At 36.4% G+C, this 18,194-nt stretch overlaps 1 protein-coding gene and 1 pseudogene across 2 annotated transcripts in view; one reads left to right on the top strand and one right to left on the bottom strand.

Annotated features, from left to right (window-relative positions):
- The window catches only part of CNST (consortin, connexin sorting protein), a 70,324-nt gene that overhangs the window by 4,707 nt on the left and 47,423 nt on the right, over window positions 1–18,194 (bottom strand). For both annotated transcript variants that reach the window (XM_006198814.4, XM_072948631.1), the window contains one exon: window positions 11,090–11,982. In XM_006198814.4, coding sequence (XP_006198876.1) covers window positions 11,090–11,982 — 893 coding nt within the window. The remainder of the gene's footprint in view (window positions 1–11,089; window positions 11,983–18,194) is intronic.
- Window positions 373–995, top strand: LOC102544095 (large ribosomal subunit protein uL23 pseudogene; annotated as a pseudogene).

The raw sequence follows: 18,194 nt of genomic DNA, 5'->3' as shown, positions 1-18,194 counted from the left end.
AGTAGGTTGATTCACAGAAGTTAACCTGCGAGTTGCCTGCTTAGACAAGCTGGAGGTGATGACATAGGTGGGCATTGTGGGCCTAACACTGGAGATGTCAGGGACTTGCTGGTATGAGACCAATGTCAGCTGAGGACTGCCATCTGATCAACGGCATAAAATACTTAATATGACTTCCAGTTCCAGCCAGCCATCTCTGATAATAAGTTACACACAAATATTACAGATTCTATTAGTTCTTTTTATAACTCAAGGCTTTTAGAGTCAAATAACTCAACATAGTCTTCTCCTGGACTTCCCTGAATATGAGTCTACAGAAAGCATTATCTAAAAAAAAAAAAAAAAAATCAATAAGTTAGCAATTTACTGTTTTTAGAGAAAATGTGTATTTCAGATAATGTCCTTCTCTTGAGAAAGCTGAAGTACTTTAGTGACATCAAAATGAGAAGTACAAATGCGGAAAGTCTTTCAAATCTTTCTTTAGAAAGCAGCAACATTAAAGAGCCTCCTCCCTTTACACGAAGATGGCGCCGAAAGTGAAGAAGGAAGCTCCTGCCCCTCCCAAAGCTGAAGCCAAAGCAAAGGCTTTGAAGGCCAAGAAAGCAATGCTGAAAGGCATTCACATCCACAAAAGAAAGATGATCCAGACGTCACCCACCTTCCGATGGCCCAAAACACTGCAGCTCAGAAGGCAGTCCAAATATCCTTGGAAGAGCGCCCCTAGGAGAAACAAGCTTGACCACTATGCCATCATCAGGTTTCCCCTAACAACTGAGTCAGCCATGACGAAGACAGAAGATGACAACACACTTGTGTTCATTGTGGATGTCAAGGCCAACAAGCACCAGATCAAACAGGCTGTGAAGAAGCTCTATGACATTGACGTGGCCAAGGTCAACAGCCTCATCAGGCCTGATGGAGAGAAAAAGGCATTCATACAGCTGGCTCCTGACTATGATGCTCTGGATGTTGCCAGCAAAGTTGGAATCATCTAAACTAAGTCCAGCTGGCTAATTCTAAATATAAAATTTTTCACTATTAAAAACAAAAACAAAAAGAGCCTCCTCATACAACAAAGAAAAGTGACTTTATAAATACCTTGCTGAAACTGGGTATCTGAGGGAGGGAAAGAAGTCCTAGTAAGTTTCTAAAGAGTAAGAGATGGAAAATGGAAATTAATTTTAATGAACATGTCACTACTAAAGACATATCAATGACTTTTACAATTTTTAATAAATATAAAAAAGGGAGTTTTCATAGATTCATTCACTATTTTCTGCATAAAAAAAAACAGTACATTTCCCAAGAGTGACTTCACACTTCCAAGTTGTTTTAACCACTTAGAAAAGACAGTCCTATTAAGAACAGTTCCAAAGGTGAGCCCCAGAGTTGCATTACTGTTAATTGTATATCTCTGTGATATTTGTTTTGAACCTGTAAATTCAACAGACCCAATAGTAAATCAAAAGACACTGCAAATATGGGGAATGGACAGACTGGGATTTTAAAATGCAGAACAGATAAACAAGATTATACTGTATAGCACAGGGAAAAATATACAAGATCTTATGGTAGCTCATAGCGAAAAAAAAATGTGACAATGAATATATGTATGTTCATGTATGACTGAAAAATTGTGCTCTACACTAGAATTTGACACAACATTGTAAAATAACTATCACTCAATAAAAAAATGTAAAAAAAAAAAAGAAGTTTTGCATCTCCTTTGTACCTTTCCAAAGTATGCTGATTAGGTCAAGGAAACCCGTTTAAAAGGCTTTACAAAATAATCAGTATTTTTTCAACATGATGTTCAATGTCAGCTAGACATGCTTTGAAGCACATGGCATGTTTTGATTCAGCATATTAGCAGAAAAATAAATTCTCAATCCCTGGTGAATTGTCTATGTTTGGTCAAGCTGGATCGTGCTGAGGGGTCATCTAGAATTTCTGCCAGAAAATCATCTCAGCTGAAATTCCTGCAGGCACTAATGAAAAAGAAAAATCTCATTTAAAAGAGATATCTTACTATATATAGCACAGGGAAATGTATACAAGATCTTGTGGTAGCTTATGGTGAAAAAGTATGTGACAATGAATATATGTATGTTTATGTATAACTGAAAAATTGTTTTGTACACTGGAAATTTAACAGAACATTGTAGACTGACTATAACTCAGTAAATTAAAATTTAAAAAGAGATACCTTAAAAAAAAAGACTGCAAATATGAATAAATGGATGTTGAAAGACTGAGAGAAACTCTCAAAATCATCTGGAAAGACAGAATGTACTTTCAAGTCCTAGAATTAGTCCTAGTGTAGCAGCTGTTAGGCCCCTACCTTAGGTTCTGCTTGACCTAACCTTGGGTGTTTGGCTCTGGAAGTCAGGCAGTTGAGAGATACAAGCCTTCCCAAGCGGCCGCATCTACTATGGGTGGTAATGAACTTTGACAAATTTTTGAAAGAGTGAAGAAGTATGAGAAATTGCAGTTGTGTGGGTGAGCCAACTTTTTGTCTTGACACCCTCCCCACTCCACTCTTGGCTAAAAAATCTAACCACAGCCTTTACTTTCTTTTCCTTTCTCTCCCACCAAGAACCTTTTGTTTCAGCAGGCCTTCTCCAGTGTCTGGAGTGTAAGAATGTGCTCTTTTCCATTTCCTTTCAGTCTTGCTCAGGCAATCTTCTCCAGGGATCTTTCTTATCTAACTGAGGGGACCAAGTTTAGGCACAGGAGATGCAAACCAAGGGTGAAACTCTTAAAAGACAGGTGGGTGTGGTTCTTTCTGTTCTGGCAAGAGTTTTGGGCAAAGGTCTTAGAACCTACCACTAGCACAGAAATTCCTACTTACCACACCAAGGCAGTGAAACATAGGGTCTCATTCAAAAGACTGCCAAGTGTTTCTAAGTCAGTTGGGAAGCTGAGTTAGGGCACATAGAAACGTGTCTTCTTCAAACTACTCCTAAAAAACATTTCCATGCCTTTTAATTTTTTACCATAATGTCAATATTAAAAGGCAAAGAAATTTAAAACACCAAAAAGTAAAGCTTTAAAACCAAATTTAGTTTCCCACTTCAATTACCAAATTACTTTCCTACCAAAAGAAAATATGCCAAATCTTTCCACTGAGAACAGAAAGAATGTCTAAGCTGTAGTTAGTGTAACTGTTACTGGTGGTAGTCTATGAGGAAATGCAGAATTAAAACAAATAACAAAACATCCTCCTGACCTAGCTCTGTATATTTGTAAATAAATAGGTCTTCTGCACCTCCCCTCAAACATCAATAATCATCTTAAATAGCATTTTAGGAGTCAACTGGCTGCAAAAACAAAATTATTTTGCAACTCCCCTGGCATAGGAAATCATAAAGTGACAAGGAAAACATTCAGAAAGGCCTTGCTGTTAGAACTGCTTCCTTAAATTTGGAGAAAATAGATAACAAATAATATTCTTTTAATGATCAAGGCTTTACCCAGCCCTGAAACTCAAGGTTGGTAAATTTTGAACAGGAACATATGCTTGATTTCCAACTAACTTGAGAATTAACATTCAGAAATCATATCAGTATGTTATAAATAACTTAAATGCCAGCGATTTCACTATAGAAACATGTCAAATTTTCTGCTACCATTCTTCACTGAAGGAACAAGTGATGGTTCTCTGCCTGGTCCTTCAGATTTGAGTTCCATAATAAAAACTGTAATTTAATGAATCTGTACAGCTTATGTAAAGACATTTACATAATATGGCATAATTAATCTTTACAACTCTATTATATAGGCATTATCAATCCCCTTTTACAGATGAAGACAAAAGAAATTTATTAGGTTTATTTGAACATTCTGTTCCTCTCACTTTAATTGTAATATACATTATAACAAATGACACTAAGCAAAATTTTAATAATCATAGAAAATAAGATCTTTTCACATTAGGGAAATGGCAAGAGGTTTAATCTTGAGTTTGTATTCAAACTCTGCTAATAATTAGTGCTACAGATATAAGCAGCTTATTTAAGCTCTCTCAGCTTAGCTTCTTATACTAAGTTTCTTTTGTCTTTCCAAAGTACTCTGTCTCTAGCAACAAATCCTTATTTTACACATAACCTGAATTAGGAGATACTTAAACTAATGGCTAAATCCATCAATCTAGAGACATGGGGGAGGAGATGGTTAGATGAAAGATCCTTTGTGTCATTCAATTAATCTGGAAGTAGATTTATGTTACATCTACCAGTACAGCAAATTAATATAACGATTCACAGCTGGAGCAAGAGGCGGCTGCTCTGTGGAGGAAAGCCATCTTCTAGAAAGAACATGGTGGCGATCTCTGACCCCACGATGATGCATCTTAGAACACCGCAATATGAAGAGAGCAAAGATCAAACAATGATGAAGTATGTTGATGCTCAATTTTTAAAAGACCAATTTAAAAAGGAAAAAGGTTTTTTAAAATAAAAATATGAATTTCATAGTGTATCTAAGTTTTTGGATTAGGCACTACCTCGTGTTTTTGTAATTAGTCTCTGTTTGCTTAAAAGGACAATTTAATATATATAACGTACAAAAAGAAATGGTAAGAATGCCAAGATACCACCCCACTTTTTAACTCCCAATAAATCGTTTAAATAGGTAGATTCCAAATAAGAACTCTGGATTCTCTTCTCCTCAAAACTGCTCCTCACCACTTACCCCATATCTAATCCACTACCAAATCCTGTTAGCTCCTCTTTCAAAAATATATCTTCACCATATCCATGCTACAAACTGAGTCCTTCATTATTTCTCGTCTGAATAATTGCAATAAACAGACTGGTCTCCTTTCTTTGGCCCCTGCCTCTATTATTCTGGTTTCCACAGAGCAGCCAAGAAACAAATCACATCAAATCTTCTGCTCACAATCCATTTCAAAATTCCACATCATTTAAATTTAATTCCAGTTCCTTACCCTGGTCTACAAGGCCCTATAGGAAAAAGCTCCAGCCTGCCTTCTCCACCTGAACTTCTGCTATTCTCTTGTTCACTGCACTCAGCTATTCTCTTGTTCACTGCACTCAGCTCTGCTGGCCCTTCTGCTGACCACTGCCTTCCCCTACACCCTGGTTAACAGTCTATTCCTCCACCCCACCCATCACTATAGTCTCCCTACCTCCCCGCACCCTGCTGAGATTTCTTCAGAGCCGCCACCAATATTGGCAACTGTGTTGTTTATTTGTATGTGAAGGTTTTTATTATGTGTCTCTCCCTCCAGAGAGTAAGCATCACAAGAGCAGGGACTTGATCTGTGTTCACTGGTGCCTCCTTAGTTTCTAAAATATAGTAGGTGCTCAATAAATATGCCAAAGAGCAAATGAATATACAGATGAGCAGCTGATACAGAGAGAGCACCCAGCCCATACTTATTTGAATAACATAGCTTTTTTCATTAATATAATCAAAACCAAATCTATCCTTAAAGGTGATTTATTTTCTAAGCGAACTAGGTTAAAAAAAGAAGAAGAAAATTAAAGAAAAGAAAGAACGGTGGCGGAAGGTTTACTGTGTACAGGTGGCTGTTGTCTACAATAATCTGTGTTGGCTTTGTAGACAGTACAAAAATGTATTCAACAGGATCCCTGTTCTTAACGAGTTTGCACTTTGATGTAGAAAGCTATGCACATGTGCATGTGTGTACCTGATAATGACAAGGGAATGTTATAGGTAGATAAGACTTTAGGAGGAATGGTGCTCAAGCTCCTCTCTCATTTAGAAGTCAGAGTAGTTTGAAAGGAATAAACATTATGGACTACAGTGATCAAGAAATAATGGCAGCAGCCAGCAATTACTGGGTACTGCCCACAGCAGGCATTGTGTCTGTCACTCATCATGCTAAAAAGGCACAATCTAGATACCTAGATCTTGAGAATTGAGAAGAAATAAACACATAGAAAGGAATTCATCACTCCAGAGCAGACTAACACAGAAGGTAACAATTTGCAAGGGGTATCTGGGAGGCAGCAGGGAGGCCAGGCTGATTGCAGTACAGGTTGAGAACAAAGGAACCAGTAGGAGATGCTGTTGGAAAAGTAAAGTGGGCCAGATTACCAAGTGTCCTGAATACTAAGTCACACAGTACAGCCCTTATTCTGGAGCCAAATGGATTTGGGGAGGACACTGACAAGCAAAAATTATTTTATAGCAAAGATTTAGCAGTCTGTGTGTTACATCCAGACCCTGTGGTGTGTTTGGTTTCATCTATAGCATTTTAAAAGCTGTTCAGTTTTCTAGATAAAGCACGGGAACATTCTCCCTATCTCTCTACAACTAAGTCATTTCATTTACTTCTGTTGCCTGATTGGCCCCTTTGGGTATCAGTTTGAGACCCCAAGTTTATAGAGTGCTAATGTAAGGCAATTTGTGGGGGAAGAAGAGGATATGAGGAATGGGGAAACTTATTAAGTAGCTATTGCAAAAGTCCAGGAAGAGGCAGTAAAGATGTAAATTAAAAGAATAACCAAAATGGAAAAGAAAAGAAGCTGGGTGCAAGAGACATCATAAACAAGAGCGGCATTAATTAACTAGAAAATTTAGAGGGCAGGATAAAAAAGAAAAGCAAAGATGAGGCCATCTGGCACAAGGGAAAATAGGTAATCCCTGGATAATCCTTTGGGGCGCTTTAGGCACTTACATAAACCCTGAGTCAAGCATTTTCCATGAGCCCTCTTTTATTACTGGAGAACTGTATTTCCTCTATTGTGTTGAAGCTGGACTTCCGCTTTCCTGAAGAGAGTCATTCAAGAACATCATGATTGCTGTTTCTAAGACCCTCCTTTGTCCGAGATTTATAGAACACCTAACTACATGATTTCCTAAAATCCTACTGCTTAGTCCTAGCCTCCAATCTTCAGTTGGTAAGGGAATTCCCCAGTGGCTAGTCTTAATGTAACTTAACTTCCCCGATCCCAGTGATCTTAGCCAAGAGACAGAGATGACTACTGTGCAGAAGTCACTTAGATTAGATAGCTTCTCTGAAGACAAACCCGGCAGCAATTTGGGGTTGTCATTTTTCTCCCCATCAGAAAGTTCTAGGTTATGTCCTCCTCTATTTTGTTTCCCGTGAGACAGGTAGACCTGAGGATATCAGCAAATGTTGCCAAGGTAGACAGAAGGTAGGAAACATATTTTGTCCTCTTTCACATTAAAAGCTTTTTAAAGCAGTAGCAGAGTAGCTTCTTCTCCAGCTATCATATTATGATATCATTTCTAAAAACAAAAATCACTTAAAAAATCTCTTCAATCTGAAGCATTTAATAGAGTTTTCTGAACATGCAATATCTCTACAAACAGATCACACACATGTATGTTAATGAAGAAAAATGGTTTATCTCCATATGGCATATCATACTGCTAAAATCTGCCCACAAAGGGATCGCTGAATTACATACTGTGATTATTTTCACTGTGAATAGATTAATTTTTATAAAATTTACCCAACATTTGATGTGTTACTTATTTAGAAAACAAAACAACTCCCTCACCCCTAAAACATGTAACAGTCTATCCTAAGCTGAGTGATCTTTTATTAGCTGTATGTGGTTGGGTCCTAATGCCGCCCTGAATTTGTATAGCATGTTTCCTCTCTAAGGTTGTGACTCTAGGAACAGCTCAAGAGTTTAAAGAGAAGATAATGCAACCCTTCCAGGTTCTAAAACTAAGCAAGTCAATGATCTGTTAGCATTACTAGGTTCCTGGGTAAAATGAGTTTGGATTCTGACATTAAAAGATAATCATGTCAGTATATTATGGGTACTGAGATAAAATTTCATCTTTTCCCCAAAACCGGGATACTCAAACTCAGCAAACAGATAACATTTGCAGTCAGACAATTGTTAGACTGAAGGTTTCATACATATAGCATCCTTCTCTGAATTTTTCATCACTGCATATGTAATGTCATGGCACTCACAGAGAAGTTACTCATATAATAATTACTCAATGAGGGAATAAATGAGTGAATCTCTAACTTGCTGACACTCAACATGTGATAAACTTTTTTCTTAAAAATCTATAAAATGAGCATAAATGTTTCTGATGCTTTTTTAAAACAGTGGAGATTATACTTTTCATGATGGTGTGTCATGCTCTTTTTTATATAAGAAAGAACAGCAATGCTTCAGATAACAGGCTATCATCTGACTTAGCAAAATTATTCTGGTTTTGAAAAAGCTTCCCAAACCCAGGAAAGTTTCACTTATACATGTTTCTATTTTAACAAATTAAATTAGTGTACACATTTTTAGTTCTTGATGGGACTTTATAAAAATTGTTTCATTTTAAGTGATGAACTTAATTGCTTAAAAAAACACAATAAATACTTTCACTGCGCTGGTAATGGTTATCAAAGCGAATTTCCACTGAACCCAGAGCTGAGCAATGCAGAAGTAGCACAAGAAAATGAAAGCAGAGATACAAGAAAAGCAGGGAAAACTGGCAATGAAAGAACATACCATTACATTCTACCATAAACACAGTGGGAGAAAGAGTGACAAGCAGTAAGGAAATCTGTGAAGGGCAGAGTCACTGACAGGAAGAAACGACAGATTTGGGAGAGAAAGACTCAGTAGGATAGCACAGTGATGTGGAGGAAAGCAGGCTCACGAGCCTCAGCGGCTCCTGAGAGTGTGAAAAATATTATTTGTATTGTTTAGTTATTAAGAAATTATGTTCTGTATCCTCTGTTAGCAAAAGTATGGACAAGTGTGGCAGCAGAGAACCCCCAAAACGCCAAGAACTTCATTTGATGCCTCACTGTATCCTTAGCACCTGACACATGGAAGATATCTTTCGTACAATTTCATTAAAAGCATGAAATAATGTTTGGATTAAAAAAAAAGTTTGCACTTATAAGCAAACCCCTGAACATTTTATTTAGCCCAAAACTTCATTCTTAAGGTATTAAGAAAATAGTAAGCATTAGTGCTTTTTATTTGTGAAATTTTAAAAACGTTTCCTGACATAGTCAGGCAGATTTTATTAAAGTATACTTTTCAGAATGGAGAAGAAAGTATTCAGAAACAATCTGTTTCGCATCAGCATAGGAAAGTCAATCAGTTTTGTTAGTCATACGGAACTTTTGGGATTCTTAAAACAGCATAATTTAACAGACCAATAGACTTTTAGGAAAGGGAACCGTCATGTATAAAAAGTAACTTCACAGGAAAGGCAGCTTTAAAATGTATATACACATAGTTTCAACTGCTAGGTGTTATCTAGAGGAAAAACTGCCATTATGAGCTTGAGGAAGGACTATCCCATTTAATTGTAATATAATGTTAATTTAACAACACTGCCCCACCATAAATGTTCTTTAGGGTAGGCAGGGAGACTCAAACAGGAGCACTCTGGTCTGTCTTCACAGTTTATACCTAAAAGGTAAAACTAGAGTATACATAAGGTCAGCTTGGTTCAGCTTGAAAAGAAGCAGTCAGATAATGGTAATCTTTCATATTATAGCTAGATGTAAATATGGTTGTGATTTCTGTTTTGATAATTCCCTGTACCAAAGGTCTGATGAAATTAAACAAGAGAAGGAATCACTGGGTCCAGTGCTGTACTGTTACTGCTATTTAAATTTTTTTAAACTATTTTAAAAATTGTGGTAAAAAATACATATATATAACATATACATATAACATAACATTGCCATTTTAACCATTTTTAGATGTATAATTCAGTGGTATTAATTACATTCACAATGCTGTACAACCATCACCAATATCTATTTCTAAAATTTTCATCACCCCAAACAGAAAACTCTGTACTCCTTAAGCACTACTAAATAATTTTAAGAAAAAATTAAGAAGAAAAGTTATGGTTTATGGAGGATTGACTATAAAAGGTAATAAAAAGATCTGGTTAAATAGACAAAAGAATGACTATTTTATCTAATCTTGTCAAGAAAAAAATTAAGAAAAATCAGAGTTGATGGAAAATTGACTATAAATGGCAATAAAGGAAGCTAGTAATATAACAGTTAATTATCTTAGAAAGCTTTCACGGGGTTCCATTTTCATGTGCTCTGTTGTCTATGCTGGCATTGTTACTTTTTCATTTTCTGCTTAATTTTTTCTCAGTGATAATGCAGAATAAAACAATGAATATAAATTAAATTAAAAGCTTACTTAGAAAAAATGTAAGATGAAGAAGAGGAAAAGGAGTTAGCATCCTAATCCTCAGAGAAGTAAGCAGAATTAGAGAGTTAAACAGTAACTCCATAAGGCTGGTAACTGGTGGAGTCAGTATTTGAAATAACATTCAGACTCTTTTCTTTCCACTACGCCAGGCTGCCTTCCTGAGGGGCTATAGTTCTGGAATGGCTTTTTGTTTCTTTTTCCTTAACTTAAAAAAAATTGAGTTAGCAAACACAGGAGGATGGTCATCTTGATACTCTCCTCTCCCCCCTTTTTTGGTTTTGATTGCTTAATTATTGCTTAGAGAAACTTTAAAACTTTGACTTATTTGTTACATTTGACTTAGTCAAGCAGTAATTATTGTTTGTTCAAACCTAGAGCTTATAAATTAATACTGTAAGAAAGAGAAGGACCACAGCATATAAATTTAATGGCTTAAAAATCCATTCAGTCTCTCCTACTTCTATTGTATTTTAAAATACTTCCTTTATTCTGTTATACTATTTTAAAGAATTAAAAAAATACGGTAATCATAAGAAACAGTGAGAATGTATTTTATCTTCTAGATGTATAAGAAAAATGAGATTTCCTTACAAGCATGTATCTAATCTTGTCTTGTTTGTAATTCCAGGGCTGCCAAATAAAAGTCACAAAAATATAAAAAATGGTATACATAATGCTTACTGTACCGGAGGCATGCAATGTAACTTCCTGAGGTATAAACATCACAAATAAAAGTTATTTTACTTAATATATGTAAATAAATAAAACTATTAGTGACTAGAAGTTTACATTAACTAAACTCCCCCCTCATGTTTGAGGCCAGGGAAAATTGACAAAAACAAGGCAATATTTAGCATAAATGTGCTTTCAAATTTCACTTTACTTTTAATTGTATTTATATTAAATCTCAAATTTACCTCTGCAATCTCTATCCTTTTTGCAAGATCATCGAGAGAAAGACAACTTTCATCAGAAGACAGACTCTCCTGTAGACTATAGGATGCTTCTTCAGGAGAAAGATCTTGAAGGAGATCAGAATCTTCCTCTTGATTATCGTCGTATGGGAGAGAATCTTCAGTATCTTTTAAGCATCCTTCTAAAAGGCTGTTTAAATAGTCTTCTGTTTCTTTACTGACTTGGTCGTCCTTATCTCCCTGTTCCTCTGGGGCCATATACACCTCTGGAAGCACTGTATCTAAGTCAGATACTTTATTATTTTCACAAAGTACACTCTCAGAGCCCTCTGAGTCAGTCTGCCCCTGTGGTGATTTTCCATCACCGCCTGTGAGATCAGGTTGCTGCAGCTCATTTAATTCATTGTCCTCAGGCTGGTCTGTGGGCAACGCCTCAGAAGCATCCTGAAGTAGCAATCGGAGTTCCTTTCTTTGAGTCTGTGAATATTTACCCTCAGAAATCAACACAGGAGGTATATTGCCAGAGCCTGGTAAAATCAGTGGCTCTCTCACTGACTCGCTGCAAACCTTAGGGTCTTCAGCAATGCTTTCTATTTCGGCCACATCTTGGCAGGCCTCTGTCTGAGCCAGCGGCAAGCGGCTGTCATCCTCATAAGCACTCCCGGAAGAGTGTGGCCCAGACCTGCTCCCGGCTGACTCCAAAGGCTGGGCGTGGAGCTCCAGTGTGGCTTCAGCGCTGCAGAGCGGCTCCTCCGTGTGGTCCTTTGCTGCAGTTACTGGTAAGCTCGGGGGATCTGCCTGTCTGGCCATCTGATTACAGCAGGGATTGCTCTCTCGGGTCTCTTCTTTATGTTGGCTTTCTTTTCCTGATTCCATGCCAAGACAAGTTTCACTCTCTAAAGATGAAGCAAAACAAGCTGTTTTAAGATTCAAAACAGCACTTTGTACACAAAAGAAGAGAAAGGACATATGAGGAATATGTGGGACTTCTCAAATAGAAATTCTACCTGTTGGATCTTTAGGTAGAGGAAATATCCTAAACATTCAGTAAATAATCCTTTACATACAAAAATTAACAGAGATTATTCAAAAACATGTCAAGAATATGAATAAGTAATTAGTCTTCATTATCACTGAAAGTCATTTTTCAAAGGTTTAAAAAATACTCTTCTGAACTTTATTGGCCACTTATATTTAAATATTTTAAAGTGCAAAAAAATTAAGACATAGCATATATTAAATATTTTCACATGATGAACCTTAGTAACACATAATTTAAAGTGTAAGAAAAACAATACTGGTTCTAACCTATTAAGACTAAATTAAGGAAGTCTGCTCTGTTCAAATTTGTTTAAGCATAATATCCTTAATAGTAACATTCTAAATTAGTATGTTTGAAAATTACTTGTAACTTCTTAAAGGGAGGCAGTAAGATTTAAATATTTTAAATTTAAAATATTTTTCTTTCACTTTAAAACTGTACCATTAAAAACCTTCACAAAATATATACTAAATGCATAAACTGGTAGATAACAGAGAGGCTTGCTCATGATTTAGTTTTTGGTCTATAAGGCATTCCTAACAACTTCCACAGGAGTTTTAACTTTTCCTTTTGTTATATTATTTAATTTATACAAATAATGGGCCAAAGGTTAAAATCAAGGATGAAACATAATTCTACTTGGTTTTTCATTTATGGCACTTTAATAATTACCAGTTGGCAATGGAGGCACATACCAGATCAAAGAAAAGGCAGTAAATGCCATCTTCCTATTTCTGAGAATCAGGGACAAAGGCTGACCACATCAACTCTGGACTGCTGAGTTTATTAGAGTTTGTACTACCCCCCCCAACACCTTGACTCAAATATCAGATAAAGAGAGGACAAGAAAGGGGCAGGGTATAGTTCAGTGGTAGAGCACATGATTAGACAAGGTACTAGGTTTAATCCTAAGTACCTCCATTAAAAAAAAAAAGAAGATGACAAGGAAAAAGAGGCCAATTTTTGGGAGAGTACAGCATTCCTTCTCTCTTCCCACCCCGAAGAATCACTCAGTTTGAAGACTACACAAAAACACATGGACATTTTACTCCCCATTAGGTTGTCTGCTTCAGACACCAACCTTGCCAGTGTGCCCTTCTGTTAAGATGGAGGTCAGAGCAAAGAGGGGCCACAACCAGATGGAAAAGGGACCAAACACTCTTCCAAAGATTCCCAGTACCCAAAGGATCAGAAGATGGCCCTCAAAACACATCTACAGAATTCAGAGAATAAACAGCATAAACACAGGGCAGAGAGGCCCCCACATCAGAGGAATGGGATGTGCTGTCTCTAGCTAAGGATCAGTTACCTAAAGGACTGTAAATATTTAGGAGAGTGACTTTGAAGTAAGCCCCTCCTCAGCTGGTCCTGCTAGAGCCACCACATGTGCCTGTAGTCTGGATTCAGTCATATGCACTAATCTAACTTCAACAGCAAGCGGACCATGCTCCTTGCCCCTGCAGAGAGCTGGTGAACAGAGAAGAGCTTTGAATAAAATGAGATGTAAGTGTTAAGGTAAAGTTTGGAATTGAATGGGACTATATCACAAAGAATCAAAATGAGACTAATAGCTATTAAGTAACTGAAAAGTTAGCGAATCAGCCTGAGATGCCATTATATGAGTAGAAAGTAAGGTAACTGACTACAGTTACTAGGCAAAATACAATTGTTTAAAGTAATGTTTCTAATAAAGCAAGATACCATTTAAGTGATGTGTAATAAAGACTATGCATTGGTACAATGTATTATAAAATACTAGCCTGAAAACAGTTGCTTCATTCCACTATTAGAAACAATACAAATATGAAAAAAAAATAGTAGTAATTTAAGATACAAAGGGCAAGAGTTCCAAACTGGATCAGGAGAGTGGCTGTAGTTTATGTTTGATGCCACATAAAATCTAAGTTATATATTTAATACATATTTATTCTCCAAATCAAATATGACATATGCTATTTTACAATTTGTTGTCTCAAGTTATGCTTTGGAGGAAAAGCTAAAATCTGTCTTCACAGGTAATGAAAAATAGTCCTCTGTCTTAACCTCCCCTGTCTGTTCCTGCTCTCTAGGGGCAGCCACTTTTCAATTCTTTTAGCTGTTTCCCCTCATATTTACCATTCCTAGATAAGACCTATATTGTTATTTATTGACTTTTCAGTTTTAGAGATCACCTACTGACTTGCTACTATGGAAGAAGAGAATTAGTTCTCTCAGTTCTTTCAATTCTTCCCCTCTCCCCAGTGATGTTTTCTTTCCCTTCCTCCAGCTCCCATTACAATTCAACACAATTCCGGGGCAAATCAATACTGAGGTGTTTAGATTACCAGGGCTTTGTAAATACTACTCACAACTGACCCACACTGTGTACTATGACACCGTTTTCTTTCTCATTTATGCTTTGCTCTCCTTGGTGCTGATAACTGCATTACTCCATTAAAAAAAAATTCTTTACCTATGCATCTTCAAACTCTGACAGATGTACAACTATGGTACATATATCAAAAGAAAATCTATCAGTTTTAAAACATATCCTTCTTGAGTCCCTGACCTGGAGCTCCTCTCCAGGCCTGCTACACAGGTTTTGCCCTGGAATTTCCCTTTCCAGTGATCTTAGGAATTCTTTTTGGCTCTGTTTTGGAAACATTGTTTTCCCTGAACCCCAGGCCTTCCTCTTTGTTTATTCTCTCTTAGTAGAACATTTCCTAAGAAAAGGCACATGGAAGGTAAACATTTTAAGACTGTTCACATCTGAAAGTCTTTATTCCTTCTCTTGACTAAAACTTTGGTTTTCTAGGTTAGAAATCATTTTCTCTCACAATTTTGAAGGCACTGCTGTATTGTGTCCAGCTTCCAGTAGGGCCTCCTGCTTGATAGGGAATATAAAGGTCTAAATGCTCCTTATATATAGTCTTTCAGCCCAACCCTAAACCCATAAATTAAGAGGTACCCTTGGTACTTCCAAATTCCAAACCTTTCCAGGCAGAAATCAACACTCTCCCTGTAGACACTTAGTTTTCAGCTTCCTCTGGTATGTTAAGCCAGTTGCCACTTGTCCATCTGCTTTCCAGCTTCCAAAATTTCCTGGATGTCACATCTGCTGCTGTTTCCCTGCCAGTTCTGCCCCTCTGGCTTTCTGCCTTTAAGGATCCCTTTCTGACATTTTAATAGTGTTCCAAGAAAAGGTGGAGGTAAATGTTTGATCCATTACGTTTGAACAAAAATATTTTCTGAATTTTCTACAAGTATGTACCACAGTATAAAGCTTATTGTCAATGTTCCTGTTAATATTAACATGAATTTCTGTTAACTGTCTCTCCTGAACCCAAAGCTCTAATGAGGTAAGTTTATTAATCCTTATTGCATTGACTTAAGAAAAAAAGAAAAAAAAACTATTCTGATGAAATAAAAATGGAAATAACAGCTGAGAGCATCAAGATACTTAATAAATACCAAATTAATGAGGTAGTTCTAAAATGAGAAGTTAGACTTAACCGCAGTTCCAACACATGCTCTGCAAATGCATATGCCCTTGAGTTACTCTCTCATCACCCATTCCCCGATCAATTCTCTTCAGGGGAAAATTTCCCATGTAATTCATGATACGAGACTAAAGCATTCATAAGTTAACGTATTTTTTATGCCTCTGAGTATCTCACTAAACATCATTAGGTACAAACATTTGAGAGGTATCAGGTTTGAAAAAGAAATCTGCACTATAAAAATTTATACTTAAATTTTGAAAAAAAAATACTTAAACTACATTTGAAACAGTGTTACGTGAAATACTGTTAATAAATCAGTACAGCTTCTATAGAGGTTAATTTAAAACTAAAAAATGTACACACCCAGTCATCAATGATAGGCAAGTTAAAATCACAGTGACATTCATATCCACTAAAATGACTAAAATAAAAAAGACTGACAACATTAAATGTCAGCAAGGATGTAGAGCGAATGGAATTCTCATATATTGCTGATGGCATATAAAATGGTGTAACTGCATTGGAAAACTGACAATTTCTTATAAAGGTAAACATTTACCTTCCCTGACTCAGTGATTCTTTACTCAAGAGAAATGAAAATATGTATCTACAAAAAAACTTCCTAGCTGTTTTATTCAGGATTGCCCCAACTTGGAAACAACCCAAATGTCTATCAGTAGGCATATTGATAAGCAAATTGTGGTATAGTCAAAAAGTGGAATACTACTCAGCAATAAAAAGGAATGGACTCATGATATATACTATATGGATGACTCTCAGAAAACCCATTGATGATAACAAAAGCACTGGGTTTCCTGGGACCAGAGGTGGGGGAGACTGAGTGTAAGATGACTGGGAGGAAGGTTTTGGAGTGATGAATATGCTCCATATCTTGACTGAGATTAATAGTTACATGGAGGTATACAGTTGTCAAAACTCTTCAAATATACACTTAAATTGGGTACATTTTACTGCATGGAAATTGTACTTCCATGATATACAGTTGTGAAGTTGATGAAAAATGGGAAGAACATTATAAATATAAAACTCAGGATAACGGCTACCTCAGGGGTGGAACGAAAGCAGATGATGGGATAGAGAGGAGCACAAAGGTGGTTGTAACAGAACTGACAATAATTCAGTCCTTAATTGGGTATAAGGTTCACAGGTCTTCATTTTTAAAAATCATTTGTTATAATGTATGCATGTAATATATTACTTTTACATGTAAAACATTACTTAATAAAAATTAATTAAAACATAAATTAATAAAAATGCATGGGCTTCAGGGTTAGAAAACTACAGTTTAGCTTTGAGTTCTAACTAGTTCTGTTTCTGAATATGTCACTTCCCTTCCTTGAGTTTCTTAAAATGATTTAGCCTACTTTATTGGGTAAGAGGAACAGATGAATAATATACATAAAACATATTTTGAAAATAGAAAATACTATGTAAATTACTTGAAGACTTTAATAATGGCAGACTAATTAGAAAAGTAGTGATAAATAACACATGGACAACGTTAATGGAGTATCAGTAGTAGGAGTAGCGATAACATGAGGGAAATGGTGGAGACTAATGACGGCAGTGAGCACATACTGAGTTCTTATCTTGTGCCGAGTACTGTTCTAAACTTTAACGAAATTACTAATTTAATACTCATAAGAATTCTATGAGGTAAGAACTATTAGTGTCCACCTTTTGGAGCTGAGGAAAAGAAGGGACAGAGAAGTTAGGCAACTTGCCTAAGGTCACACAACTTTAAGTAGTAGAGCCGGGATTTAAACCAGACAAGTATGGTTCCAGAAACAATGTCTTTAACCGCTACACACCCAAAAAATTTACACATTAGGAGTTAAGACCAAGAAATGTAGAGAGAAAGAAAAGAGAAAATCTACACTGTAGAACATGTACAACACTAGAACTATATATTTAATATAAATCATTTAAAGTAATATTTCCATATTTTCCCACTTTCTTACATTTCTGAGAGATTTGACATTTTTCCTTAAAAGATATTATTTTATCAGACTTAGCAAGATTTCTTTTTCCAGAATTTAGTCCGCACCCTCCCCTTAAAATGGTTATTAGTGAAATGTCTGCATTGTGGAAGTCACTGACAATCCATACAACTTACTTAGGAGAAGTATGCGCTGCAATTCAATAAGAATAAGAAACCAGAGACAGACCCAGGTTCTAGTTCTAAATCAAAGCACCAAGCAAGTGGCCTAAACTGGTATCTCAGTTTCCCTATCTGTGCCACGTATCTCTCGCAGCAGAGGCCAAGTTAGAAGCAGTGCCAAGCTAGTTGTGTCAGACTCAACAATCAGCTCGTGAAAGCATTCTTTCCAACGTGCACATCACAGAGACATATTCACGCCCAAACTAAGTAACTATTTTGTGATTTTTTCCCTCTTTTAAGATTTTTATGAGGCTCATTGCACTCTGATTTCCAGTATAAAAATAACGGGAAAAAAGAGGCAGGAAAAAGAGAATGTATAATAGGATTAACCTAAAGCAACTCAAATTTGCCTCATACAAGGAAATAAAGTAAGATTAGGGAGTGGGTAGGAGGCCCGTGGAG

This window comes from Vicugna pacos, chromosome 23, assembly GCF_048564905.1.
Source record: "Vicugna pacos chromosome 23, VicPac4, whole genome shotgun sequence".
Taxonomy (NCBI): domain Eukaryota; kingdom Metazoa; phylum Chordata; class Mammalia; order Artiodactyla; family Camelidae; genus Vicugna; species Vicugna pacos.
This window is presented reverse-complemented; position numbering and strand designations above follow the sequence as displayed.